This window comes from Balaenoptera acutorostrata, chromosome 7 (assembly GCF_949987535.1).
Source record: "Balaenoptera acutorostrata chromosome 7, mBalAcu1.1, whole genome shotgun sequence".
Lineage (NCBI taxonomy): Eukaryota > Metazoa > Chordata > Mammalia > Artiodactyla > Balaenopteridae > Balaenoptera > Balaenoptera acutorostrata.
This window is the reverse complement of record NC_080070.1, coordinates 108,766,262-108,793,433: the sequence shown is the minus strand read 5'-3', so window position 1 is coordinate 108,793,433 and position 27,172 is coordinate 108,766,262. Positions and strand designations below refer to the sequence as shown.

The 27,172-nt window shown below is 56.9% G+C and overlaps 1 protein-coding gene and 1 non-coding gene across 4 annotated transcripts; both read left to right on the top strand.

The window, feature by feature from the left end:
• The first annotated feature begins 6,271 nt into the window (after nucleotides 1–6,271).
• Nucleotides 6,272–6,404, top strand: LOC114238568 (small nucleolar RNA SNORA9). The gene has a single exon (XR_003623901.1). It is a non-coding gene; the product is annotated as a small nucleolar RNA SNORA9 (small nucleolar RNA).
• Nucleotides 6,405–11,153: 4,749 nt separating this feature from the next.
• MYO1G (myosin IG) lies at nucleotides 11,154–26,910 on the top strand. 3 transcript variants are annotated; one of them, XM_007187697.2, is made up of 22 exons: nucleotides 11,154–12,099; nucleotides 13,553–13,761; nucleotides 13,937–14,030; nucleotides 14,807–14,972; nucleotides 15,240–15,293; nucleotides 16,029–16,124; nucleotides 16,383–16,502; nucleotides 17,130–17,354; nucleotides 17,448–17,593; nucleotides 18,048–18,162; nucleotides 18,327–18,497; nucleotides 18,703–18,773; nucleotides 19,800–19,874; nucleotides 20,063–20,195; nucleotides 20,895–21,061; nucleotides 21,383–21,590; nucleotides 23,389–23,612; nucleotides 24,180–24,324; nucleotides 25,031–25,135; nucleotides 25,343–25,456; nucleotides 26,417–26,571; nucleotides 26,647–26,910. In XM_007187697.2, exons 1-22 carry the CDS (start codon nucleotides 12,008–12,010, stop codon nucleotides 26,801–26,803), a joined length of 3,042 nt encoding a protein of 1,013 aa, XP_007187759.2. In that variant the 5' UTR covers nucleotides 11,154–12,007; the 3' UTR covers nucleotides 26,804–26,910. The 3 variants fall into 3 exon arrangements, 2 of the variants coding, with proteins under 2 accessions (XP_007187759.2, XP_007187760.2); XM_007187698.2 differs by lacking the exon at nucleotides 16,029–16,124; XR_003623896.2 differs by lacking the exons at nucleotides 18,703–18,773; nucleotides 20,895–21,061; nucleotides 21,383–21,590; ... (4 more) ...; nucleotides 26,417–26,571; nucleotides 26,647–26,910 and having other exon boundaries at nucleotides 20,063–20,157.
• The last annotated feature ends 262 nt before the right edge of the window (nucleotides 26,911–27,172 follow it).

Sequence of the window (27,172 nt, the reverse complement as noted above, 5' to 3'; positions counted from 1 at the left end):
GCACAGCTAGAATGTAAACTGACACCAAGCCAGTATTTGTCTCAATTGATTTTTTTTTTTAAGAGTACTGTCTCCTGTGCCAATGGTCAATAGATTGTCTCTCAGCTCCACATTCACTCTCATTTCTCTTCGCGGGATGGAGCTGGGCCCTTTGAGCATTCCTCCTTTGCCAGGTGGCCCAGTGTGAAGCTTTGCCAGGAGAAACTGCTGGGAGGCAGTGCAGGAGGAAGGGGCTTTGCCACCTGGTTCCGGTGAGCTTTCTCGGCAGGCACCTGCAGAAAGAGGCCTCTGAAGCGCCTACCTCCCTACATCAAGGGTAGCTTCTCCAGCTCTGGGTTCTCCGAAGCACCTGGCTCTGCAGTGCGGGGCTGCCAGCAGTACCCAGTACCCAGTAGCCGGCAGATTCCTCCGGCACCCATGTTGGGAAGTTTTATCTCCGAGTGGTCAGCAAGACACCTCCATGAACAGTTTTCCAGAGGGTGGACTTCAGCCAGTTCTGCCAGCACTTCTCTGCCATTCGGTGAGCTGTAGCTATTCTCTCTCCAACAAAGTCTGGCCCTCAGCCCTGGGAGGAGGGGGAAGGGGGTCTTCCCTAGACACTCAGCCCTCAGAACAGTAGCTGCTCCTTATACCTACTATTTGTTTTTATTTTATTTATTTATTTAGGCTACATTGGGCCTTCATTGCTGCGCGTGGGCTTTCCCTAGTTGCGGTGCGCGGGCTTCTCATTGTGGTGGCTTCTCTTATTGCGGAGCACGGGCTCTAGGCTCACGGGCTTCAGTAGTTGTGGTGCGCGGGCTTAGTTGCTCCACGGCATGTGGGATCTTCCCAGACCAGGGATCGAACCCACGTCCCCTGCATTGGCAGGCTGCTTCTTAACCACTGCGCCACCAGGGAAGTCCCGTCCTACACCTTAAATCAATTCTGACAATATCTACCTGGAGAGACCATCAGATTCACCGGTTAAGGGCTCAGTCCCATAAGACTGCCCTGCCCCCCACTTCAGATGACAATTTAAAGTCCAGGTTGTTACCTGTGCTTCTGACCAGCTATAAATTGGAGGTTCCCAGGACCCCCTCCTTGGGTGCAATTAATATGCTAGAATGGCTCACAAAACTCAGGAAAACACTTTACTTACTGTTTACCAGTTTATTATAAAAGGATATGATAAAGATACAGATAAACATACAAATAAAAGAGATGCTTAGGGTAAGGTATGTGGGAAGGGGTATAGAGCTGTCTTCTGAACACACCATTCTCCCAGCCCCCCCCCCACGTGTTCACCAACCTAGAAGATCTCTGAACCCCATACTACTGGAATTTTATGGAGACTTCATCATATAGGCGTGATCAATTATTAACTCCATTTTGTCTCTGGAGGATGGGGAGGTGGGGCTGAAAATTTCAAGCTCCTAATGATGGTCTTTCTGGTGACCAGCTCCCATCCAGGAACCATCCAGGAGCCCACCCAGAGTTGCCTCATGAGAACAAAGACATTCCTTTCACCCAGGAAATTTCAAGCGATGTGGGAGCTCTGTGCTAGGAACCAGGGGTAGAGACTAATATATGTATTCCCTATTTTTTCACAACCTGATCCTAGGCTGACTCTCCTCAGGCTGCTCCTACCCATTAGAACGCCTTTGCCTCATTTCCACACACACAAGTCCAGGCTTCAAGTCACATTTTGCCTACTAATAATCAGATGGTGATAATTTTGGAAATAAAGGAGAACCCACTAAATGAGAACAGGCAAAGGCTATTTGTTCAGAGCTGGCTATAGTGAAGGAGTCAGCCTCCATCACGTGCATCTGGCAGAGACCCAAAGGCAGGCAGAGAAGTGGGAGAGCTTCCTAGTGAAAAAGTCGGGGGTGTGGCCTGGGGAGGCTGGAGGTGGGCTGCCTAGAAGTGGGGTATCCATGCGATTGATTGGAGGACTGTGTAGGGCTTTCACTGGTTGGTCCTAATTTAGAAGTGGGAACAAAAATTAGGGAAGCTGTAAATTATTGACCAAGTTCTGGCCATTTGGCTTGCTTGGAGGTTATCATTTGCTTTCCTGGATTGTCACTAGAGGTAGCAGTCTGACTCCCCCCAAGTCTGACTTAACAACAGCCAGCTTCCTGGGCTGGCTACTGTAGAGAAGGGGTTGGTTCCCTGGGCTGGTTGCTGCGGTTTGTGGGTCAGAATGCTATTTTTATAAAGTTCGGACCATTGTCTGTGTAGTCAGTCTCTCGTAACAGACATAACGCTAGCTGCAGTGTTAATTGAGAACAATATTTCTGCCAAGGTCACACCTCGGCTGTGAAGTGTCCCAACAGCCTCCTTCTTTTTCGTGATTACTGCTTTCTTACCACTTACTTCCCTAGCCTGCTCTGTGGCCCCATTCCATGAACAAAAATGACTGGGACCCAGTTACTAAACTGCCTGCACTTCATGAAAGCAGTAATCTAGAGCTGATCCTCACTTCCCCTCTCCTCTCCTCAGAATTATTCAGTGCAATCCCAAACCTTACAAAACCCCTTTTCTACTCTTGTAATGAGAGGCAGCCCAGAATTCCCTGGGATTCTCCCTTGTTGCAGCAGATTAATAAAACAAACTTTGTTGGGCACCTGGTTTGTCCCTGGTGGACTTACCTGTTAGATTTTATCACCCAGCTCAAGTATCACCTCTTCCACTAAATCTTTGGATGAAATTTTTTCCTCCCCCGCTCCCAAAGCACTTTATTCATATGTCTCTGATGTTAACCATGTTAGGACATTCCTGTACTAGATCGTTAAGTTCCTGTAAAGATAGGGACTGTGTGGGATTCCTCGTTGTATCTGAGAGTTCTAATGAGAGGAATGATGTGCACCAGGCCAGACTAAGATGGAAAGGCACTGACATCACCTGGAGACAGCTTTGTACAGATGCTTCCTAGCTAGAGTTTTCGAGAAATCCCTGAACAACTGAAAATTTACCCTCAGTTGACCTGTTCAAAGACAGTTTCCTGGACTCACATCTTTACTAGATTCCAGCTCTTTATTTTTTTTAAGTGAATCTTTTCACTGTTCCCAAGGCTGACTGCAGCTTTTTCCTTTTTGTCCCTCTCACCCATCGAGAACTAAATAGCTAGCAAATAACTACCTAGATGTCTCTGAGTTGTTCTTCAACATATGCCATGCAATACTTCATACCATGCTGTGCATGTGATAAATCCAGTATTGACTTAATTAGTGAAGAAAAGAATCTCTTTAGAGTTGATTCAAGTGAATTCTCAATGCATTTATAATATCCAGTTTCCAGGCCTGTAAATGATAATGGACCAAACCAATGCTAAATCATAATGACCCCTTGGAAGTAGAGCCACCCTGTGTGCCTCTGGTGAAAGAAACCTTGTAAGCCCTACTTTGATACCTCCTTGCTTATTACCTTCTTTTTTTTTAAATTTATTTATTTATGGCTGCGTTGGGTCTTTGTTGCTGCGTGCAGGCTTTCTCTAGTTGAGGCGAGCAGGGGCTACTCTTCATTGTGGTGCATGGGCTTCTCACTGCGGTGGCTTCTCTTGTTGCGGAGCACGGGCTCTAGCTGCACGGGCTTCAGTAGTTGTGGCACGTGGGCTCAGTAGTTGTGGCTTGCGGGCTCTAGAGCACAGGCTCAGTAGTTGTGGTGCACGGGCTTAGTTGCTCCGTGGCATGTGGGATCTTCCTGGACCAGGGATCGAACCTGTGTCCCCTGTATTGGCAGGCGGATTCTCAACCGCTGAGCCACTGGGGAAGCCCCTATTGCTTTCTATGTATTCTTTCAGAGCCAAATTTCTGATTTTCTTTCCAGGCATACATCCCAATTGGCTTGGAAGAATAATGGAGTTACTCTTTGGAGATGTGGTTTTAGAAAAAGTTCTTTTCAATATCCTGATAAGTACTTAAGAAATTGCTGACAGGTCTGTCTCTCTTTGTGCCAGTCTCATGCAGCCTCCTAGTATAAGGCAATTGAGCTTTGATTATGTGGTTTTTAATGTTTTGGCATCCTTTTTTATTACTTGGATAAAAGTTTCCATGGAACATCTTCCCCTTTCTAGTGAATTTTGTTGGTTATCATCTCAGAAAAAAGCTTTTCTCTTTTAGTCCTTGGCAAGCCAACCTTTTTTGGTCACACATAGACACTCACACTGTCACACCCATGTTCTGACCCTCCATAACCAGTTACTTTCCTGGTTCTCTCGATTACATCATGGCAGAGTGACAGAATGGACAGAGCAGTGATCTGAGATAAAACAAGCCCTAGCCATCTATGAGATCTTGAGCAAGCCACTTAACCTCTTTGGGTGAATGTTAGTCTCCATGTCAGCAATCTGTTCCCACCCTATCTGTCTCATGACATTTAACAAAATAATGGGATTCGTATACTATAAACTGCTTGAATGTATTTACTAGGTGCTATACATAAAATATGAGTTTCAAGTATTGCTCTGCTTTTCTTTACAGAACCAAGTTCTTGCTTTCGTAGCCTTATATTCAAGACCTTCGAATATGTAGTTCTTATCCATCGCTCCTCATGGAGAAGACTCTACAATCCTGTTAATACTTAGCTGTATTTCCAACAAGCCACGCCCTTCCCAGTCTCAGTACCTTACAATGCGCTTTCCTCTGCCTGCGTGGAAGAAATATATTTAAACCCCAAATTTCCTCCCAACCCAGAGAACCTCTCCACAAAGACAGAAGGGAAAGAAAAGCCAGAATGTGATGCGCACCACAGTTAAAAGGGACGCAAACACAGAAAGAAACCCCACTCTTCCATATAGTTAAGGGCAATTTGGAGTCGGGTGACAAGTGGGCCCTTAGCCTCCCAGGACACTGGGAGATCAGAGTTTCTCCCCCTTGACAATAACATTTCAGAAAGAGTGTTCCCAGGCCCTGGGGAAACAATCCTGAGTCGTGAGACTAGCCGTGGGCTTATTTAGCCATTAGGGATTGGCATTCCTTTGAAAAGGGCAGAGAATTCAATTCTAAAAGCAAAGGGGGTGTCTTCCCCTATTTTGAACAGGACCAAGCGTCCAGCTTCTCACCAGCCTGCCGCGCCCAGCTCCCCGCTGGCTGCCGTACCCTGTACCTTTACGAGGCCCACTTCCCCGCCTTCCTGGGTCCCCCAGTCCAGCCCGGGGGTAACAGGAACGCGGCGCGCCCCGCCTCCCCCGGTTTACTAGACTTCCGCTCTCGGCCTCACAAGGGACTACCGAGGGGCGCAGCTAACGGGCACCCAGCCTCGCCCTGGCGCCCCTCGTGACGTCATCTCCCAGGGCCGCACGGGTCACGTGACGCCACGTGCGTCTGCCAGCGGGCGGCCGGAGGATGCAGGCGGGAGCGTGCGCGGCTGCACCCGTGGGTGGCAGTTCGGGTGAGGCTGCTCCTGGGGGTCGTGGCCATCCAGTGCCATCAAGGGTCCCAGGTGGTGCCTGCCATCTGCTGAGGCCAGGTGAGGGTTGTAGGGCGTGGGGGCCTTGCTGGGGTGCGAGGTGCGGGGCGCCGGGCCCAGTTGGAGCGGGCGCGCCGTCTCCGAGTTATTCCGCGCTTGGCCCCGTCGGTCCGGTGATCGTTGCGGGTGCTCGGCCCAGGCTGTTCCGTCCTGCGGTTGGAGGGGAAACAGGAGGGTGGTTCTAACCGAGCTTCTGAGGGTCCCGTTCGGAGTACACATGCGGCCTTGGCAGGCAGCGCCAGGGGGAATGGGCTCGTGGGTATAGCCTCCCAAGGGGCGAGAACTAGGGAGGCGACACGAGACCTTGCTTGAGCTGACCCCGTGCCCCCTCCAGGTGGACGGCCCTCTACTGCTCCGCAGCAGATGATCTGTAAGATGGCCTGGTAAGTGACACTAACCCGGAACTGGGCCCGCAGTTCTTCTCCACCATTATTTCGTGGGGAAAAATCCGGATCGAGTCAACTTTTGTGTCATGGTCTACAGTTCTGAGAAGACTGTGGAAGAAAAGGCGATTTTGTGTAATGAGGTGATGATAAGGATATTTACAGGGTCGTAAGGAATGAAGTTAAAGTTAACTCCTGTCCTTTCAACTGCTTGACAAAGCTGCCTCTGCCAAGGCTCCTTCCCTTACTCCCTGAGTCAGAAGGGATTGCTGTCTGGAGTCCTTCCCTTCCTACTATTTGTCAGTTATCTGTGTCCAGTGGGTAAACCCAAGTAGGCCTAATTCAACCCGTGATCTCTTCTCCCAGTTTCTGGTCCCGGCTGGTGCTCAGTAGGAGTACGGCTGTCTGTCCAGAGCTTTAGGGGCTGGAAGGAATGTGGGCTGCAAGCCTCCAGCGTGCTTGGGTCTGCAGTGACCCTGTGCATTCCTACAGTGCTTGCAAGAAAAATTTTGAAACGGTTTGAGGCCTTGCCCTGCTCCATCCAGAGCAAGGTTATAGAAATTTCAGACAATTGCCTGCTGCCTTCCCTATCTGGTGTGCTGGGCAGCATACAGATCTGCACTGTCTGATGCGGTGACCACTTGACACATATGGTTAAATTTAAAACTCAGTTTTTCATTCCCACTACCTACATTTTTAGGTGCTCAGTAGCCACATTTGGCAAGCGGCTACTATATTGCACCGTGCAGATTAGAGAACGTTGATATCTTTGCTGAAGTCGTTTTGGATTTTGGGTGTTTGCTCTGTTCCAGGCTTGTGGTAAATTTTGCTGTATTATTTTATTATATCCTTCAAACAGAAGCCTTACAGAAGTTGAAAGTGAAGCTTAGAGGGAGTGGTAAAGGTGGAGTTAGACCCGCAGCAGGGAATAAAGAGTAGAAAGGAATGATAGGGATGGGCCCTGCCCTGTGGGACATTACCATTTGCGGGTAAACCAAAGAGAACCAAAGGCTAAATTCTGCGTTGGTGGAATGGAGGGAGGGAGGAATGGAATCCAGAAGCGGGTAGGAAGTTTGGGTTCTAGGGAAATGCCATTGGGCCTTGCCTTGGGGCAAGGGCTGTGGGGTACAGGCAGGGATGTGGCCGGCGTGGTCATAGCAGGGCAGCACAGCTCCTATGCTTCTGGACGGCTGGGGTCACACCGCACCTTCTCCCTTGAAGGTCAAGGCTTCTAGCAGATTTGGATCTCTCTTCAGTCCAAGTGCAAATGCTGAACACACCAGTCTCCTGGGGCTGCCGTCGGGACACTTGTCGGTGAGTCTCATGGTTCTGCAGTCCTAGCAGCGAGGCGCTGGCTGCCCTTTGACTTTCTTTTCAAAGATGTTCAAATAGACAGCCTGGGTACGTACGAGGTAGTACTTGCAGAGCAGAGAGCAGGCCCGCCCACTGTCGACTGTAAACGGTTTGGCTTTCCTGTGCGCAGGGTGCCTTTTCTGTGACGCAGCCACTGCACTGTGAGTGCCTTCTGGCTCCCCCTGTGTCACCCGGTGGGAGATGGGGCTGGTGGAGAACGCTGGTGCTCTGTCTACCTACTGCTGTGGTGAATAATCAACTGTCTTTGCTTTGTGTCTCCTGCCAGCTTCCATGTAACTGATGGGCTACCTTGTCACGTGCCATTGCTGGGGGTGGGGTATGTCAGACCCTTCACAGTTCCTGACAGCACAGCCTCCCAACCCCCAACAGACTCTGCCCTGTGTTCCTGTTCCAGCTTCAGCAGCAGAAATCCCAGGATGTGAGAGCTAGAAGACACCTGAGAGATGATCCCTTCCGCGGATGACAGGTTCTTCTGGGGACTCTGCAGTGGTAAGTATGCAGGGTCTGGCCTAGCAAATCACTTCACTTCCATTTTATATGTTAATTTTCCATAAGTCCCCTTGTCAAGAGGTTCAAAACCATCCATTTATTCTTACCTTCCCATATTGTAAGTCGGGTGATTGAGTCTCAGAAAGATGAATTGTCTTTAAGCTCCCGAGACTGTTTTGTGGACAGATAGTTGTCTACTATCTAGACTCGTGGAGCTCTGATTCTTTGGCATGGCATTTTGATTGCCTTTGTGGTTTTGGATTCAACCTGCAGCCTCTTCCCCCAGAATCTCCTAGGTCAGTGGTGTGTCAGCCTGGAAAGGGTGGGCTGCTACTAAGTCTCTGTCGCAGAGGCCTCGTAGCGCATGGTGGAGTCAGGAGTGGGAACTCAGGTTCATTTCTGTTTATTGCCACTCAGTAGCAGTTGGCAATTACAGCAATCCCTGGCTATAGCCTCACGTCACTTTATTTTAACAGCAGGCCTCCAAGTTGTTTCCTTGTTTTTATAGATGAGCAAGTGGGAACTGAGGTGGTGGCCTGCCCACATTGACACACCTGGTGAAGGTGCAGCAGAATTTGAACCCAGGCCTTTGCACCACAGCTCTCTGAGCAGGTTCAAATCCTCACTTGCTCCCCTTCCAGGAGTCAGGAATTTCTGGTTCTTGGCCCAGCTGAGGTGTGGGTGGCTCAGGGCCAGGTATGCATGTCTGACTGACCTTCTCTGACCCCAGGTTTGGGTGCCATGTTGTCTGCTTCCAGAACAAGGATCTTCACTGTACATCAGGACCCAGGCCCCTCTGACATCTCCTGAATGAGAAACAAGGGGTATTTAATAAAACGGTGTAAAATTTGTAGTTCAGTCCAGCCTCTGTTTCTGTTTTCCATATGTTAGGTACAAAGAGAAGGAGGGCCCTCCCCTCCCTGAAGGAGTTTCAGCCAAGTTTGAGGGGGCCCCTGGGGTGTCTCCCACTCTCATTGCTTTTGAGACTGCAGAGTGGGTGGTAGGGCACCAATCCTGGAGTAGCTTCCACTGGCTTGATGGCGTTCTCTGTCTTTTGTCCTCCTCACCAGCGTGGGTCAGACTCGGTTACACACCACAGTGTTGAGTCCACAGTGTGTGGATTGATACTTTTAGGATGAGTGGTGCACCCTCATGATCTATTTCATTTGATAAATAACTTCACAGTGGAAGCCCATTTAGCTCAACGTCGTGACCTTTTCAAGGAATGTCAGCAGGTTAGGCCAAGGCTGACTGAGCTAGAAAAGATTCAGTGAGCCACGTTTAGTTTGTTAGCGATGTTGTGAATGGAAAAGTACCCAAAGGTCGCTGCACCGTGAGTCACTGCAGCTACACCCTGAAGGGGCAGGGGCAGAAAGCCTCACAGCTCAGAACCGGATACCAGGGGAAACGCTCCTGACAGCCTCCCGAGCAGATGAGGAAGAGTGAGAGGTAGAGCTTCTCACGAGCACCGTCAGAGGGTGAGCTGTGTGGCCTTTGTGGGTACATGCCGCTCCAGGGCACCTCTGCAGGGCCCTTCCCTGCAACTAACCCAACAGTATGTATGCTCTGAGATGAGGCGGAAGTAAAAGCAAATCCTAAAGTGGGTACCGTTGTGTAGGGGAACTGAGAAACAAAGGGACTGGGGACCTGCTACAGAGGGCAACGGCACCAGCAAGGGGAGCCAGAGTGAGGGGCCATCGAAGGGACTGGACAGAGGGCGGCATCTTGAAATCGACCTAGATCAGATAATGAGAGTGAAACTGCCACCCTCAGCCCCCAGGGGCACCTCCCTGCTGTCCTTCCATCCTCACTTGACCACCTGTTTGTTCCACCTGTCACTGTGTCCCAACTTGTCAGACCCTACCCCGGGGAAGCTGCGTATAGGGCCACCATTTGTCCTGCCTGAGACCAGCAGACCCAGAGGTCCAGCCAGACACAGGAGGGGGAAGGATTTCTGGTGTGCTGTCACTGGCCTCATAGATAAATGAGGCACTGGGTGGCAAATCCTTTCTGCAAGCTGTCAGCGTGGAGAGCACAGTCCTGACTGCAGTTAAGTGCAGGGCCACACAGTAGCAGGGTCTAAAGCTGGGACTGGTTAACCCACGGGCCAATCCCCAACCTAAGAACCATCTTGACATCTTTACGTGGAAAAAAAAAAACCCCAAAGAAAGCTACTTTTTGACGTGACGTGAAATGTTTTTTTTTAAGCTTTCTTTTTTTTTTTTTGGTTTTGGCTGTGTTGGGTTTTTGCATTGCTGCACGCAGGCTTTCTCTAGTTGTGGCGAGTGGGGACTTCTCTTCGTTGTGGTGCACGGGCTTCTCACTGCGGTGGTTTCTCTTGTTGCGGAGCACGGGCTCTAGGCTTGTGAGCTTCAGTAGTTGCGGCTCACAGGCTCTAGAGCGCAGGCTCAGTAGTTGTGGTGCACGGGCTTAGTTGCTCCGTCACATGTGGGATCTTCCCGGACCAGGGCTCGAACCCGTGTCCCCTGCAGGTGGATTCTTAACCACTGCGCCACCAGGGACACCAGGGAAGTCCCATGACGTGAAAATTTTTTCGAGTTCAGGTTTCAATGTCTCAAGTTTCACTGGAACAGCCGCATCATTTTTTTCACTTGTTAATTTAATGCAAACCCCGGGCCCAGAGGTTGGGGAAGTGAAACCTTGAGGCTCCGTGAGAACTCCCCAGGTACTCCTGAGCTTTGGTTTGGAAAACCCTTCAAAAGCACCAGCCAAAGAGGCAGGGGGTGCGAAGGGGGTCTTCAGAGATTGGGAGGATGAAACTTGACCAGAATTTGCTCAAGAGAAGCCCCAGGCCTGGCGCAGGGTGGAGCCAAAGCCTGGTCCCGATGGGAGGGTCCCCTCAGAACAATGGGGCGCAGTGCTGTGAGGCTTGGTTTTATCAGGCATTTGAAAATAAGCACTTTACAATTTCATTAGATATGTATTCATTTTAAAGTATTTGAAGGAAAAAAACACGTGCATATCAAACAATGTTTCAGAGTTTAAAAAGTGAGTTGATTGATGAGGACCTACTGTATAGCACAGGGAACTCCACTCAATGCCCTGTGGTGACCTAAATGGGAAGGAAATCCAAAAAAGGGGATATATGTATACGTGTAGCTGATTCACTTTGCTGTACAGTAGAAACTAACACAACATTATAAAGCAACTATTCTCCAATAAAACTTTAAAAAAAAAGAGAGACTTTTGATCACGCTTGGTTAGAAATTTTATTCTAGTCTCGAGCTAAAATGAACCAAAAATTTTACTCTAGTCTAGACCCTAAATGTCACAGAATAAATTCTTTTATTCATTCAGGTAAAAAAAAAATGACTTGACTGAAAGACAGTTCTTAAATAAACTAGCTTTTTGAGTAGAGAATCCCAAAGGTACTACACGGATGACTCAAAGCTGGGAAATACGCTGTCCTCCCTGTGCAAGGGGAGGGATGAGAGAGAACCGCCCCACGTCCCCAACCCGGATGCCATGTGGTCGAAGTCTGAGCTGGCCCATCTGGCCACTTGTAAAGGGCCCGCCTGCTCTACGGAGAGAAATGAGGCCACACGTCTGGGAGGTGAGGACCAAGGTGGGACAGGAGGGCTCCTGGTGCAGCTCCTGGTCCTCACTACTAGAGGGACAGGCAGGTGGGCCCCGAGGACACAAAGGACGCTTCTGGGAAACATCCAGAAGCCTGGACCAATGGCAAGACTGGGTCTCAGCATGACGAACCCAGACCACCAGCCCCGTGGCTGTGGCGGGCTAAGCCTGGAAGCTGGCTTTGTGGTTCACATCGCAGCGTGGTCACACTTGGAAGGATTACTGCCTAGGCTCCTGCCCCAAAGGCCTGGGTATCAGCATTTGTTCACCTTTTATCAAGGTGCAATGTACCTACCCAAAAATCTGCCTACTGTTGAGGTCTGAGAGTTGACGGGTTTTGTGGCCGCCACGACGTCAAGAAAGCCCTCCTCACAGTCCTACCGGTGACTCGATGCAGCAGGGCTGGGGACTGCAGAGACTCCGCTGCTTGGGGCGAGGGTGAGATCACAGAGGGTCGGCGTTTCCTTGACCGCCTCGACCGTTAGGCACGCCCTGAGGGGAACCAGGAAGCAGGGGTCAGAGCCCCTTGGGAGGGGACGGCAAGCAGGGAGGGCAACCCCTCCCTGGGGCCACAAGAACCCACTTCCTACTTCACCACGCGGCTGCGGGAGGGAGGGCTGGGCCTGTGCGAGAGCACCCCCCCCCCCCCCCCACCGCCGAGCTGCTCTGCACAGGAAGGTCGGGGCAACCTGGCCTGGGTGCTTCCCGCCGGCGCGATGGAGGACGAAGGCCCTGAGTGCGGCAAGCCCGACTTTGTGCTTTTGGACCAAGTGACCATGGAAGACTTCATGGAGAACCTGAAGCTCAGGTAGACCTCGGGCAGGGGCTCCCCTTCTCCCCATCCCCACCCCCGCTGGTCTCTGCCAGCCCGCTGTCTGGGTGACCGCAGGGGGACATCGGGACAGGAAGGACCGTGGCCTCAGGGCCAGGGCAACCAGCTGGTGCTAGAGCAGGCTTCCCAGACCCGGGCCTCCCCCACAGCCCAGGTGCCTCCTGACCCCTCCTCCCGGCAGGTGCCAGGCCCCCGGACCGGCAGGATGCTCCATCCCCCGTGTGGGGCTGTGCTGGGCCCTGGGGGCTCCAAGGGAAGTGGTCAGGGCCCACCCTGGGGGGTGCAGGTGGGCAAGCTGAGATAACACTCTCGGGGGCCTGTGGGGTGCTTCAGGGTGTGGCTGGTAGAAGTGACACGGGGCCCTATTTGCCGGAGGGCAGAGGGCAGGGAGGAGTTGGTGGTGACATGGGGTGGCACCAGGAGCTGGCTTCATCCCTGGACAGCCAGGGGGAGAAGGTGACTGTGCAGAGCTTGGGGACAGGTCCCACTGACCCCAGATTGCTGAAGTCAGGCACGGGCGGGCCCTGAGCCAAGGCCAGGGCTGTGGGATGGAGAGTCAGACAGGAAATGAGCTTCTCTTTTGTATGGGGCAGAGAGCTAAGCATGACTTCACTTCATTCCTATACACTAGCTTCTGAGACAGGTATTACCATCTCCGTATTAATGATGGAACCCTGAGCCTGGGGCCACACAGCTTGCAGATGCGAGAGTCTGTCTCCAGCAGGTCCCGGGTGTGCAGGGAGCCAAGCCAGGGAACTCCCGCGTCCGAGGCAGCTGAGGAAGAGGAACCCGGGACAGGCTGTGAGGGGCAGGGCGGGTCGTCAGGGCAGCAGGCGCAGGCGGGCCAGTGCTCCTCCCAGGGCAGGAGAGTCAAGAGAGGGATGATGGACACAGGCACCCTTCTGGGTGGCTAGGTTCCTGAAGGGAAGGGTCAAGAAGTCTGAGGAAGTGCCCGGGGGGAGGGTGGGGACTGGGAGGGGCTGGGCTGGGTCGCTTCTGCTTCTGGGTCCCCGCCCAGGTCTTGAGAAGGAAACAGCTGGAGGCCCCTCCCTCTGCCTCCCCGCCCCCCGCCCCGTCTCCTCCCGGTCCTCAACCCAGTTTCCCACGCTGCCAGCTCTGCCTTGCCCAGCAAGGCCTCGGGCAAGTCAGTCCCTTAATAAAGTGGGTAGTCATGATTCCCGTGACATCAGGATCCCCGTGGAGAGCAGCTTGGATCCCACCACTACCTTGTGTGGGGTGCGACTCCCGGCAAACGGCACCGGGAAGGCTCAAGTCAGCCGGCACCCCCTCTCCCCCCAACTCCCTCGTCTACTCTCAGCCCTGCGGGTGGGCCAGGGCCCCAAGGCTTCCCGCCTGGGCCCAATGCCCCGGGACCTAGGTGTGTGTCCCCGAGGCCCTGAGCACTGAGGACTGACCCTGCCTGTGCCAGGTTCGAGAAGGGCCGCATTTACACGTACATCGGTGAGGTGCTGGTGTCCGTGAACCCCTACCAGGAGCTGCCCCTGTACGGGCCCGAGGCCATCGCCAGGTACCAGGGCCGCGAGCTCTATGAGCGGCCGCCCCACCTGTACGCTGTGGCCAACGCTGCCTACAGGGCGATGAAGCAACGGTCCAGGGATACCTGCATTGTTATCTCAGGTACCTGCCCTGCAGCCAGGGCCCAGGCTCTGGCTCACAGCCTCCCTGGGCCCCAGTGTTTTCATCTGTCAACGATGGGGAGGTGATTGGAGCACCTGGGAGTGGGGATGGGCACCGGGAGCTGGTTAAGGGGGAGCAGCCAGAAATTCTGTCTGACTGTCGTTCTTTCCGGCAGGGGAGAGTGGGGCAGGGAAGACAGAAGCCAGCAAGCACATCATGCAATACATCGCTGCCGTCACCAACCCTAGCCAGAGGGCCGAGGTGGAGAGGTGAGGGTGGGGAGGGGGTGGGGAGGGGCCTCATGCCTGATGGGAGGCAAGAGACACAATGGAGCCCGGCTCAGGCCAAGTTCAGTGGCTGTCAGCAAGGCTCCAGGTGAGCCGCAGCCCGGACCTCTCGACACAAGGAGAGGCGAGGCCCAGCATGTGGGTGCCCTTCCCCTAGGGACAGGAAGGGAGTGAGGTGCAGAGGGCCAACAGACGGGTGCTGGGCCCTCACCGGGACCTGATGGAAGTGGAAAAGTTGGCTGGCCCATCAGGAAGGCCCAGGATGCCAGGCCGGGTGTCAGGGTTTGGGTCAGGAACCCGGAACCCGGGGCCCACCTGCCTGCCAGCTGCTCACCGGCGGGGATTTGTAGGAGCAGCTTCCTATGCGGGAGCCCCGGCTCTTCCTGTTGAGGTGGGGTAAGGTGGGGTTCGGGGCAGGAGTGGGGTGGGAACAGCGATGGAAGTTCCCAAGCACACGTGGCTGGCGCCGAGGGTCCAGACCCAGCTCCTCACTGGGCTGCAGCTTCGGTCTGGGAAGGCAGGGCCAATGCCTTTCAAGGCTCAAGGCTTTACAGGGCAACCGGCGTGAGCCCCCTGCAGGTGCCTTTCCCAGCATCTCAGAGTCAAAGGCCTGCAAGGGGCAGCGCAGGGTGGGCCAGGCCCTCAGGCTCCCTCTCCTCCTGTGATGGGGAAGCCTCAGACGGGGATGCTGGACCCGGGCACAGTCCCCAGCGCGAGGTCTTTGCGTTATAGCCCCTCGGCCCCTCTGCCCCACGCAGAGTCAAGGACGTGCTGCTCAAGTCCACGTGCGTGCTGGAGGCCTTCGGCAACGCTCGCACCAACCGCAACCACAACTCCAGCCGCTTCGGCAAGTACATGGACATCAACTTTGACTTCAAAGGAGACCCCGTGGGGGGACACATCCACAGCTACCTGCTGGAGAAGGTGGGCCTTACTACCGAGACCCTGGGCAGGTGGGCCACACAAAGGCCTCCCTCGGGGGGACCAGGCAGAGCTGCCCCACCACGCCGAGCCTCCCAGGCCTGGCACCCTGGGGGCAGGAACCTACCTTCCCAGCTTCACCGGGCGGGGCTCCCTCTGTAGCCAGATCAGCTACCACCGCCTACCTGCACTGCCCCGGGGGCTCTGGGACAGGTCCCCTGGGGTGGGGCCAGCATCCGGGCCTCGGTCCAGCTGCTCCTCTCTCCTCAGTCTCGGGTCCTCAAGCAGCACGTGGGCGAGAGGAACTTCCATGCCTTCTACCAGGTGAGCCAAAGCAGGCAGGGGGAGACCTGCAGGGAAGGCCTTCTGGTTGCCCCACCCACAGTCCCTTTCCCTCCCCTCTCCCTCCATGCCTTCGCTCCGGCCCTGCCCCTACTGCGGTGGGAGCTCCCTGGACATGGCTGTGTGTACACCTCATCTGACTCTGACGTGGGGTCCCCCTGGACGCGGGCAGGGCAGTGTCCACACCATGTCTGACACCGAGGTGGATTCTGGACACTGATAGTGTCTACACTGGGTTAGACCCACTGAGGTGGTGTCTCCCTGGACTCAGGTGGTCACACCATGTTTGGCCCACTGAGGCGGGATCTCCTTGGACTTGGGTGGTATCTACATTCTTTCTGACTCACCAAAGTGTGTCTGCCTGGACATTGGCAGTGTCTACAGCGTGTCTGATCACTGAAGTAGGTCCTCCCAGGACACAGGCAATGTCTGCAATGTGTCTGACCTCTGAAGTGGGTCTCTGTGGACTCAGGTGGTATCTACACCATGTCTGACCACTGAAGTGGTCTTTCCCTGGATAGGTGTGGTGTCTACACAGTATCTGACCTAGAAGTAGGTTCTCCCTGGGCTCAGGCGGTGTCCACACCATCACTGTGCTGACCCACACCATGAATTAGTTGGGTCAGCGGTGGTTGGAGGACGCGTCTGTTTGTCCTGCGTACGTGGGTGGAGTCTTTGGAGCTCAGGGGCCTAACGGAGGGGTGTCGGGTCCTCCAGGTGCTGCGGGGCTGTGAGGACAAGGAGCTGCAAGAACTGCACCTGCAGAGAAACCCTGCGCTGTATAATTTCATCCGCCAGGGGGCGGGGCTCAGTGTGAGTCGGGGCAGGGAGCCCAGGCTCTAATCACGCTTAGTCCCAGGGCCCTGGTGCTGGTAGCCAGTGACTTCAGCAGGGCCCAGGGCAGTGTGCATGGCTCAGCGGGACTGGTGGGGCCTGACTCGGCAGGCTTTCAGTTGGAGGAATCGGGCTCAGCGCCGGGATGGGGGTGCAGTGGGTGAGCATGCGCACTGGGACAGGGGACTCGATCGAGGCTCAGTGTGGCACTGGGGTGCTGAGCCCTTTCTCCCCCAGGTCTTGGACAGCGACGAGAAGAGCCACCACCAGGCGGTGACGGAGGCCATGCGGGTGATCGGCTTCAGTCCTGAGGAGGTGGCCTCCGTGCACCGGATCCTGGCCGCCATTCTGCACCTGGTGAGCCTGGCTGTGGGCTCTGCGGCCATTTCCCCATGTGGTGCCCTGGCCGGGCGCCTCCCCTGGAGGAGGAGACTGGCCTCTGACAACCCAGCCATGTAACTGGCCCACTTCTCCCTCTGCTGAAACTGAGTTGCTTTGGCTATGGGTTCCCACAGGCCGGGCCCTAAGCCGTGGGCCCTGAATGCCCAGAATGGGCCTGGTCCTTGTCTGGTAGATCAGCCCAGACTTAGCAGGCAAGGGCAGTCTGGGCTCAGTAAAGCTGAGCACATGCAGACCGACCGGCCTTTTGCTTCTGTCACCTAAGAGCTGTGTGGCCTTGGGCAGGTTACTCAGCGCCTCTGAGCCTTAGTTCTCTCTGAGGAAGCATGAGGAGTGGGTAGCACATAGCCGGCCGCAGAAGGATGCAGTGGGACCACTCACATGACGTTCGGGTGGGAAGCCTTGGGGAAGGCTCTGGCGTGCTCCAGGAAGCGCTCCCCTCTCTCTCTCTGGCTGTGTATGTGGTAGAAGCCAAGCTCTACTGTACCCCGCGTCCCCGCCTCCCCCGGCCCTCTGGGGGCAGAGGGGTGCAGCAGGCTCCTCTGAGACGCGGAGCCTGACTCTTCATGGTTCCCGCGTCACCAGGGAAACATCAAGTTTGTGGAGCTGGAGGAGGGCAGTCTGGAGCAGAGGCGCCTGGCGGTGACTGATGAGGTGCTGGTGGACCACGTGGCTGAGCTGACGGCCACACCCCGGGGGATGGTGCTGCGCTGCCTGCTGGCTCGCACCGTGGCCTCGGGAGGCAGGGAACTCATCGAGAAGGGCCACACTGCGGCCGAGGCCAGCTATGCCCGGGACGCCTGTGCCAAGGTGCCCTGGAGGTGGGGGGGCAACCTGGAGGCCTTCCCGGAGGAGACGGGGCCAGAGGCAGTCAGAGGCAGCTGGCTCCTGGCCTCTTCCCAGGCAGTGTACCAGCGGCTGTTTGAGTGGGTGGTGGACCGGATCAACCGTGGCATGGAACCCCGGGACCGGGACCCCCGGCGCGACGGCAAGGACACAGTCATCGGCGTGCTGGACATCTACGGCTTCGAGGTGTTCCCTGTCAACAGGTGGGTAGCCCTGCCACCACACCCTGACCTCGCCCACCCTCTAGGGCCTCCTTAGTCCTGGGGAGCTCAGCTGGGCTGGGGAGCAGGGGGTCCGGCGTCGGTGCCGGTCGGTCCCTGGCCCCAGGCTCGTGCCTTCAAGCCAGCCTCAGCTGTGCCGCCGTCCACTGGTGCCTGGGAAGGCAAGATCTCGGCTCACTTCCCCTCGCTGGGACTCCCAGATCCACTCCAGGGTGTGCGTGCTGGACTTGGGGGCAGGCGGGTAGAAGAGCGGCCCGGAGCGGGAGATGCTCCCCAACAGAGAGGCCACTTGGGGCGCCTGGCACCAGCCCCTCAGGCAAACCTCAGGGGATCTATTTGCGGGGAAGACTGCCATTTGTTGCGCTCGCTCCCCATGGAGCAAAAGCCCTGCGGTGGGCAGTCGAGGCAGGACTCTCAACGGCCCCTCCGCCCCCAGCTTCGAGCAGTTCTGCATCAATTACTGCAACGAGAAGCTGCAGCAGCTCTTCATCCAGCTCATCCTGAAGCAGGAGCAGGAGGAATACGAGCGGGAGGGCATCGCCTGGCAGAGCGTGAGTGCCGGGGCCGTCCTGCACACCTCGGGCCCTGGAGGGAGAGGCGTGGCACTGGGCGGGCGGGTGTGTGCAGGGGAGGGCTGGGGGGAGCGGGCGCCGGGCAGGAACTCGGGCGAGAGGCCGGACGGGGCTCGGGAGCTGCCCTGCTTGCCCTCCCGCAGGTGGAGTACTTCAACAACGCCACCATCGTGGACCTGGTGGAGCGGCCCCACCGGGGCATCCTGGCTGTGCTGGATGAGGCCTGCAGCACCGCGGGCCCCATCACTGACCGGATCTTCCTGCAGACCCTGGACACGCACCACCGCCACCACCCACACTACACCAGCCGCCAGGTGCCCCTCCGCCCCTGCGGTCGCCCCGGCCCTGTGCACCCCCGGCTGGTCCCAGCCCTGGAAAGGGCGCCACGGGTGCCACGCTGCCTGTCTTGGGGGTGGGGGGTCCTTGGCGGTGGCTCAGCCTTCTCTGCAGGACTGTCCCCCCCTCCCCCAGATCCCCCCACACCTTCTGTGCCTTGACCTGGCCTGCCCCCGCCCATAGCTCTGCCCCACAGACAAGACCATGGAGTTTGGCCGAGACTTCCGGATCAAGCACTATGCAGGGGATGTCATGTAAGGGCCCCCCACTGAGCGTCTGGTCCCCCCGTCTGACCCCTCCCCTTTTTAAGGCGCTGAAAATATGCCCTCACCAGATTCACAAGTAAAAAGCATACAATGGGGCTTTTAAGATAGCGATTCTCAGCCCTGGCTGCATCATAGAATCTTCTGGGAAGCTTTTAAAAAAAATGCCCATTTCTGGGAGAGGGGCTAGAGAGTCCGAGGTGCAGCCAGGGTGGACCTCTGCTCCTAGCCCAGGGCCAGTTCTTGTCACGCTTTGAGCAAAGCCTGCACATCAAGGTGCAGGCCAGCGAGGAGGAGCAGAGGGGCGAGAGGCTGTGTTTCTAACAAGCTCCCAGGCCAGATGGACATTGTGGGTCCTCGGGCCACACACTGAGTACCAAGGCCCCAGGTGTCTTCCAGGAGTAGCCGTGATTATTATTAATTTCCCTGTCACTCACCTCACCCCGAAGTGGATCTGAGGTGACACAGAGAGAGGCACAAGTGTCCAGCGTGTCCTTCGCAAGGAGAAGAAATAAGAGTCCAAAAGACGAAGCCACCAGAAGTCAGATCCCATGGCCTTGAGCCTTTCTAGGAGCTGCAAGTGAAGCCAAGATTTTAGTGCTGGGATTTCTAACAGTCAAAGGACGAGACGATGAACCTGAGGTTCTCAGTGCCACCGGAACAAAACAGACCCATGACTCAGGAGTTCCTGGTTGTAACTGCAATCGCCCGATGTTTTTGGAAACTCAGTGGGCACTGTTCTGAGCTTGTGGTCTCTGTTGAGGCACAGAGAGTTTCAGTAAGTCGCCCTAGGTCAGGTCGCACCGCGTGTATGTGCTCGAGCCAGGATTCAGCGATGCGACATTTGGCATCTTTCAGGAGGGAAACTCCTGAGGGAGGAGGTCTTAGGTGATGAGAGGGAAGCCGGAAAGGAGAGGGGGAGGGAGAGGCGCACGTGAGGAGGAAGGAAGAGAGGCTGACCAGGTGGGAGGAGGGGCAGGGGCACGTCTCCTCAGTGGCCCTGTCCTCCCCAATCAGGTACTCGGCGGAGGGCTTCATTGACAAGAACAGAGACTCCCTCTTCCAGGACTTCAAGCGGCTGCTGTACAACAGGTGAGCAGGCCCTGTGGGCACCAGAGGGCGAGGGCCCAGGGGCTCTGGCTGGAAGGGCCTTCAGACACTCCGGTCTGATGCTCACAGACAGCCTGAGGGTCAAAGCTGAGGCCATGAAGCTTACAAATGGCCAGGCTGGGGTGCGGGCTGTCCTGGAGGGCGGCTGGCCATGCAGCCTGTGTCCACAGCACGGACCCCACCCTGCGGGCCATGTGGCCAGATGGGCAGCAGGACATCACAGAGGTGACCAAGCGCCCCCTGACAGCCGGCACACTCTTCAAGAACTCCATGGTGGCCCTGGTGGAAAACCTGGCCTCCAAGGTACGGCCCCCCAACCCCACCCTGAGCCTGGATCCTTCCGGATCCTTCTGTTTCCTCTCTGCTGCGAGCCACACCCCCTCCAGCAGGGAGGGACCAGCCGCTGCACAGGTTAAGATGCCCTGGACCAGGCGGAGGCTTGAGTAAATGCGGGGTCCCAGCAGCCTTCCCCTGGCCTCGTTGCCTCTTGGGGATGGGCTGGGGGAGACCTTGCTCAGAGCTTGGGTTGACCCAGCCCTGGTCCTGCCCAGATACGGGGTTAGCTTCTGGAAGCTGGGGCCACAGGGACAGGAAAGTGGCACGAGCACCTTGCAGAGCTTGGGGCGCAAAGTCAGAGGGGGCAGTGGAAGGACAGTAGAATATCCAGAGACTCAGCAGGGCCTCTGGGAAGCGAAAGGAAGGGCTAAGGGGCTTTGCTGCCCGGTCAGACCCTGGCTCTGGGCCAGCCTCCTGCCCGCACCCAACACTGGGCTCCCAGGTCCCATGCTGCCCGCCACCCCTCATCCCCAGTCTCCTTCTGGCCTCAGCCTTCGGCCTGCCCTTGGGCCCTCAGCCTCCCCTTCCCCCTGAGAGCCTCTTCCCCACGCACACGGCAGCGTGGGAGGATGGAGACGGCAGGATGGAGACAGCTCGCTTGCTGCCCCTGCCGGGTGAGTGTAGGGCCGTGACACTGGCCTCTCCGAGTGTCCTTTGTCCCCACAGGAGCCCTTCTACGTCCGCTGCATCAAGCCCAACGAGGACAAGGTGGCCGCGAAGCTGGATGAGGGCCACTGTCGCCACCAGGTCGCATACCTGGGGCTGCTGGAGAACGTGAGGGTCCGCAGGGCCGGCTTCGCTTCCCGCCAGCCCTATTCTCGATTCCTGCTCAGGTACGGCCCCCTCCCCCAGGGGCGTGTCCTTGAGGGGTTCCAGCAGCGGGCCGCGGGTGCCCAAAGCAGTGGGCGCTTTTCAGACTTCAGGGCGGGAGCCTGCACGCTGCTGACCTCAGGGCACTGACAGTCACCGAGGTCCCTCCTGTGACACACGGGGTGGGGCGGGGGCGGGGATGGGCTGCGTGGGGATCGGCAGGGAGGGTGTGGGCGTGGCGTTGGAGTGGGCGTGGCCTGGGGCGGGGCGGGTCAAGGCGGGGCGGGTCCTCACTCCTCCCCAGGGTCTGGGACCCCTGGGACCCCACGGTCCTTCTGTGACAGGTACAAGATGACCTGTGAGTACACGTGGCCAAACCACCTGCTGGGCTCCGATAGGGCGGCCGTGAGCGCCCTCCTGGAGCAGCACGGGCTGCAGGGGGACGTGGCCTTCGGCCACAGCAAGCTCTTCATCCGTTCACCCCGGACGCTGGTCACACTGGAGCAGAGCCGCGCGTGTCTCATCCCCATCATCGTGCTGCTGCTACAGAAGGTGCGGCGGGGCTGGACGGCTACCAGGCAGGGTGTGGGAGGATGGGAAGGAGAGAGCTGTGCGTTACCTGGGGGGAGGGGAGAGATGGGTGTGTCCCACCCGGAGTTGCGGGGACGTGCGTGCACTGAGGGGAGCACAGGCACACTTCCAAGTACCGGGGGAGCCCCCGCTCGCAGGTGACAAACCGACACTGAAACTGACTTAAGCGAAAAGTGTGGATGCTGTTGGGGTCACCTCTGTTCTGTGGCCACCAGCCTCAGGCCCAGGTGCTCAAAATAAGACATTCAGGAATCTGGCTTCCTTCCTTCCTTTCTTTTTTCCTTCTTTTCTTCCATTTATTCTGAAAGATTTCAGACCTGGAGAAAAGCGTGCAGAATGGTGTGCTATATTCCCACACGCCTACTGCTCTGTGTCAACCACGTCACATGACCAACGTGGTTTTGGGTAGACATCGCACCTCTATCCTGGTTATTTTGAAGCAAATAATTTCATTTATAATCATTTCAGTATGTCTTCCCAAAGGATAAGGATTCTCCCACCTCTCCCCATAACTTTTTATTTTTAACATTTCAAACCTACAGAAAAGTGGATTCGTACAATGATTACTATTCACCTGGATTGCTCCAATTATGTTCTCCCCTCCCCTCCCCCCAGCACCCTGTCTCTCTCTGTCTCTATCTCTCTTTCTCCGTATGCACATACAGATACTCACATACGCGTATATTTGTATTTTTTCCCAAACCATATGAAGTAATGACACCCCTAAATCCTTCAGCAGGCATATCCTAAGAACAAGGTCATCCACCTTTATAACCACACTGACATTAGCACATTCAAGAAGCCTGACACTGGGAGTTCCCTGGCGGTGCAGTGGTTAAGACTCTGCGCTTCCACTGCATGGGGCACGGGTTCCATCTCTGGTGGGGGAACCAAGATCCCGCATGATGCAGGGCATGGCCAAAAAAAAAAAGAAACCTAACACTTATAAAATATATTCTACGCATCTGAATGTCTAATATGTAGGCCATATTTAAATTTCTGAAAGGGTCCCACTATGACCCATTACATTTTTTATTTTTTTATTTTTAAATGGTATGGTAGAGCAGTCTTTTTTTTTTTTTTTTTTTTTTGGCTGCATTGGGTCTTTGCTGCTGCACACGGGCTTTCTCTAGTTACGGTGAACAGGGGCTACTCTTCGTTGCGGTATGCGGGCTTCTCACCGCAGTGGCTTCTCTTGTTGCGGAGCACGGGCTCTAGGCGCGCGAGCTTCAGTAGGTGTGGCACGCGGGCTGAGTTGCTCCGCAGAATGTGGACCTTCTTGACCCAGGGATCGAACCCATGTCCCCTGCATTGGCAGGCGGATTCTTAACCACTGCACCACCAGGGAAGTCCCCCATTACATCTTTTAAAAACCCAGAATCCAACTAAGGACGACACACTGCATTTCATTGTTACCTCTGTTATCTCCTGTAACACACAGGGGTTTTTTTTTTAAGAACATGACCCAATACCATCACAGAAACAGGATTTAGAAAGTTCACACTGACTTGCTGCTGTCCTGTCCAGTCAATAACCACACGTCCCCAGTCGTGTCCTCAGTCTGTTCAACTCAGGGTCTATACGTTGCTTAAGTCTCTTTTAATCTGTGGGTTCGCTGGGCCGCTTGCCTTGTAGGATCTTCAGTCTGGGTTTTGATGGTTACATTCTCGGGGTGCCCCTCCATTTTGGGGTCTCCTAAGGTGAGGGAGGCGGGGCCTGGCAGGGCCTAATGGAGCACCACCTCCCACTGGCCCCCCAGGCATGGCGGGGCACGCTGGCCAGGCGGCACTGCCGGCGACTGAGGGCCATCTACACCATCATGCGCTGGTTCCGGAGGCACAAGGTGCGCACTCACCTGGCAGAGATGCAGCGGCGATTCCAGGCTGCACGGCAGCCCCCGCTCTACGGCCGTGACCTTGTGTGGCTGCCGCCCCCTGCTGTGCTGCAGCCTTTCCAGGACATCTGCCAGGCGCTCTTCTGCAGGTACTCGCCCTCTGCCCCTCACTCTTTTCCACTCAGCTAGAGCCCAGTGAACACCTGGACCGGGCCATCTGAACCCCTTGGTGCTAGCCAGGAGACAGGTGGTCCCATTGGATAAGCAGGAAAACAGGGGGCTGTGCACATCAGCTGGCTGCCCACACCCCACAGCCGCTGGCAGATTCCTAATGTCCCCAGCACCATTCTGGACATCTGGAGGGGATGCAGGCCTCCATCTCCTTGCTAGAGGCTTGCAGGGAGGCTGGTGGGTCGGAGCTAGAAGTGGGGGAAACTCTGCAACTGAGCAGGGCTTTGAAGGCTGAGTAGGAGTTCTTTAGGAGAGGTGTGAAGGGCAACGAGCGTGCTCAGAGCAGGAGAGGCCACCTTCCACTGAGACCAGGGAGGCTGGGACACAGCGGGTGGCTAGTGCCTGGCTGAGGGGCTTGGCTTTATCCTGTGGGGGAAGGGACATGAAAAGGTACTAACGTGTGTTCTCAGGAAAAGGGGCACAACCAGGAGTAGGGAAGGGTGAGGCCTGCACAGGGGTCCGTCTGACCACCTGGCCCTCTCCAGGTGGCGGGCCCGGCAGCTGGTGAAGAACATCCCCCCTTCAGACATGGCTCAGATCAAGGCCAAGGTGGCCGCCATGGCGGCCCTGCAGGAGCTGCGACAGGACTGGGGCTGCCGGCGGGCCTGGGCCCGGGACTACTTGTCCTCCGTAAGTGTCAGGGCTGCGGGGTCTGGGTGCCAAGGAGGGGCTCAAGGCTGAAACCTTGCCCATGTCCGCCTCAGCTGTCCTCTCCCTGGGCCTGGCTGTCCTGTGGGCTGTACCCCTCTGTTCCTGCCCCTGGCCTCTGAAGTTCAAGGGTTTTCACCCAGAACCAGCTAGCCTGGGCTTTACTCAGCACCTCCCCCTCTGCCCTACTCCCACTTGCCTTCCTGTGTTTTCAGGTCAGCACCCCCATTCTCTGGCACAGACCCCCCTTCTTAGGCACAGCCCCCTGACTCCATGCCATGGCCCCCCTTGGCCCACACGGGTGCTGTGAGCCGCCCCCTGGCCCCATTCTGCAGGGAATGAAGCCTCAGGGGCGCGAGGTTTGCCCAGGTGGGTGGCTTGGCATGGAGGAGCGAGGTCCCACCCAGCCCCTTCCATCTCTCAGTCTGCCCAGGCCTGGCGTGGGGAGCTGGGCTGGTGGGTGGGTGTGGAGGGCACAGACACGTGTGCCTAGAACCTCAGGGCTGCAGGGGGTCTGTGTGGTGGGCCTTCGGGGAAGCCAGCGTGGCAGGTGGACCCACCAGGAGGCTGGCGCATGGCCTGACGAGGTTCTCTGAGGTCAAGGATAACTGTGCCAATTCCCTGAGAGCTGCTGTCAGTCAAGCATGGTCCCAAGACCCCATCCCAAGCAGCCCCCATCTGTCCTCAGGCCACAGACAACCCCACAGCCTCAGGCCTGTTTGCTCAGCGACTGAAGACGCTTCGGGAAAAGGATGGCTTCGGGGCCGTGCTCTTCTCCAGCCATGTCCGAAAGGTGAGCAGTGGGTGCAGGGCTGCAGGCCCGTGGCAGCCCCGGCCCAGGCCTAGCTTACAGGTTTCACAGCTGATCCTGCAACTTCAAAAGTAGTCAGCTCCAGCCCAGTCAGTGAGAGAGTGGCCTCAGGGAGGGGAGGCCACCGGCCATACCTGCTGGGGAGCCCCCTGGGGCAGGCAAGTGACCCCGAGAGCACCTGTCCCGCAGGTGAATCGCTTCAACAAAAGCCGGGACCGGGCGCTGCTGCTCACAGACCGGCACCTCTACAAGCTGGAGCCGGGCCGGCAGTACCGGGTGATGCGGGCCGTGCCCCTGGACGTGGTGAGCCCTGCGCGGGGGCGGGGGCATCCGTGGGGCCCCAGCCGGCCCGGTGTCCTGCTGGGCACTGCCGGGCCCCTCCCCTCATGGCTACCTGGGATGGCCAGAGCTTTCTAGAACTCAGCATCAGCTCAGGACGGCAACTCCTCCCCCGCCCCACGCGCCCCTGCTGAACAGCCTGCAGAGGCTTCCGGTTGCCCCACGGGTGTAGGGCCCAGACCCCCATCCTCGGCCTCCTCGCCCCCCTCCTGCTCCACTCTTTGGCAGAACGAAATGCCAAATGGCCCCCTTGCCCACATCTGTGCCAGTGCCTGCCCGGGGGTCTCCCCGACCTGGGCCGCATGGACCTGGCTGCAGTGTGTGGCTGCCACCCGTGGGACCCGGTCCCCTCCCCTTCACCCCTCTGTCCAGTTCTGTGACCCACTTGCTCCCTGGAGCCGCAGCTCGTATTCCCACAGGCCAAGGGGCAACCCAGGGCAGGGACTGAGGCTGGGGGTCCCTGTAACTGTCAGGGTGGAGGACCATCTGCTATGGTGCCCACGACCCGTGTGGCTATTTAAATGCAGTGAAAAGGAAAGAAAAGTAAAAGTTCAGCTCCTCAGTGGCACCAGCACATTCAGGTGCTGGAGAGCCACAGGTGAGCAGTGGTGCCACGTTAGACTGTGCAGATCTAGAACATTCCATTAGGGCAAAAAGCCCTCGTGTGCGGTGCGCCCTGCCCAAGCCTCCCCTTTATGGGCAGGACCAGAGAGGGAGGAAGGGGACCTAGAGGGGACAGCAGGGCTGTGGGGCCTGGGGGAGAGGAGGGGAGCTCGGGAGAGGCCGTCGGGAGCGGGCGGGGGAGGGGCTGGGGAGGGGAAGATGCGTGCGGGCGGGCCTGTGCTCCTGGGATGCGGGGTGGAGGTGCAGGTTTGCGGAGGAGGGCCTGCCACGCCCCTGACCCTGAGACCCCGCCCCCTTCAGGTGACCGGGCTGAGCGTGACCAGCGGGCGGGACCAGCTGGTGGTGCTGCACGCTCGGGGCTACGACGATCTGGTGGTGTGTCTGCACCGCTCCCGGCCGCCGCTGGACAACCGCATCGGGGAGCTGGTGGGCGTGCTGGCCGCGCACTGCCAGGGGTGAGTCTCGGGGCGCGGGGGCGGCTGCGGGGCTGCGGAGCCCTGCCCGTCCTGACCCTGACCTCCCTCCTTCAGGGAGGGCCGCGCCCTGGAGGTCCGCGTCTCCGACTGCATCCCCCTGACCCAGCGCGGGGCTCGGCGCCTGGTCTCCGTGGAGCCCAAGCCGGAGCAGCCAGAGCCGGATTTCCGCTGCAGCCGCGGTGCCTTCACCCTCCTGTGGCCGGGCTGCTGAGCTGGCCTACCGCCTGCACTGGGGCTTGGCCGAGGGGTTCTCCACCCGCACCCACACCGGGGAAAGATCACAGTCTCGCTGTGCAATAAAGGACGCTGAGTCTGTGATGGGCGTAGGCTTGTGTCCGGGGATGGACAGTCTCCAGCCACCGCCGATTTGGCAAATGTCACCCAGTGTCCTCTGCTGACCCCTGCATCCAAGGCTGCCCCTCTTGGGTTTCCAAATGTCCCCAGAGCCTTGGTCTCTTTCTCTCTCCTCCCCTCCTGTAGGACTCCATTGTTCCTGTTGGGCCATTGGGGAAGCTTGGGGGTCCCAGGGCCGTCTTGGGACGGGGCTTGGGCAGAGCACACACTGGGGGCACACACTGTC

Coding starts and splice junctions, on each gene's coding strand:
- MYO1G (XM_007187697.2), top strand. CDS start 12,008: ATGGAGGACGAAGGCCCTGAGTGCGGCAAGCCCGACTTTGTGCTTTTG. Junction 18,774..19,799: donor CACTATGCAGGGGATGTCAT/GTAAGGGCCCCC, acceptor CTCCCCAATCAG/GTACTCGGCGGAGGGCTTCA. Junction 25,457..26,416: donor GGGCCGTGCCCCTGGACGTG/GTGAGCCCTGCG, acceptor CGCCCCCTTCAG/GTGACCGGGCTGAGCGTGAC.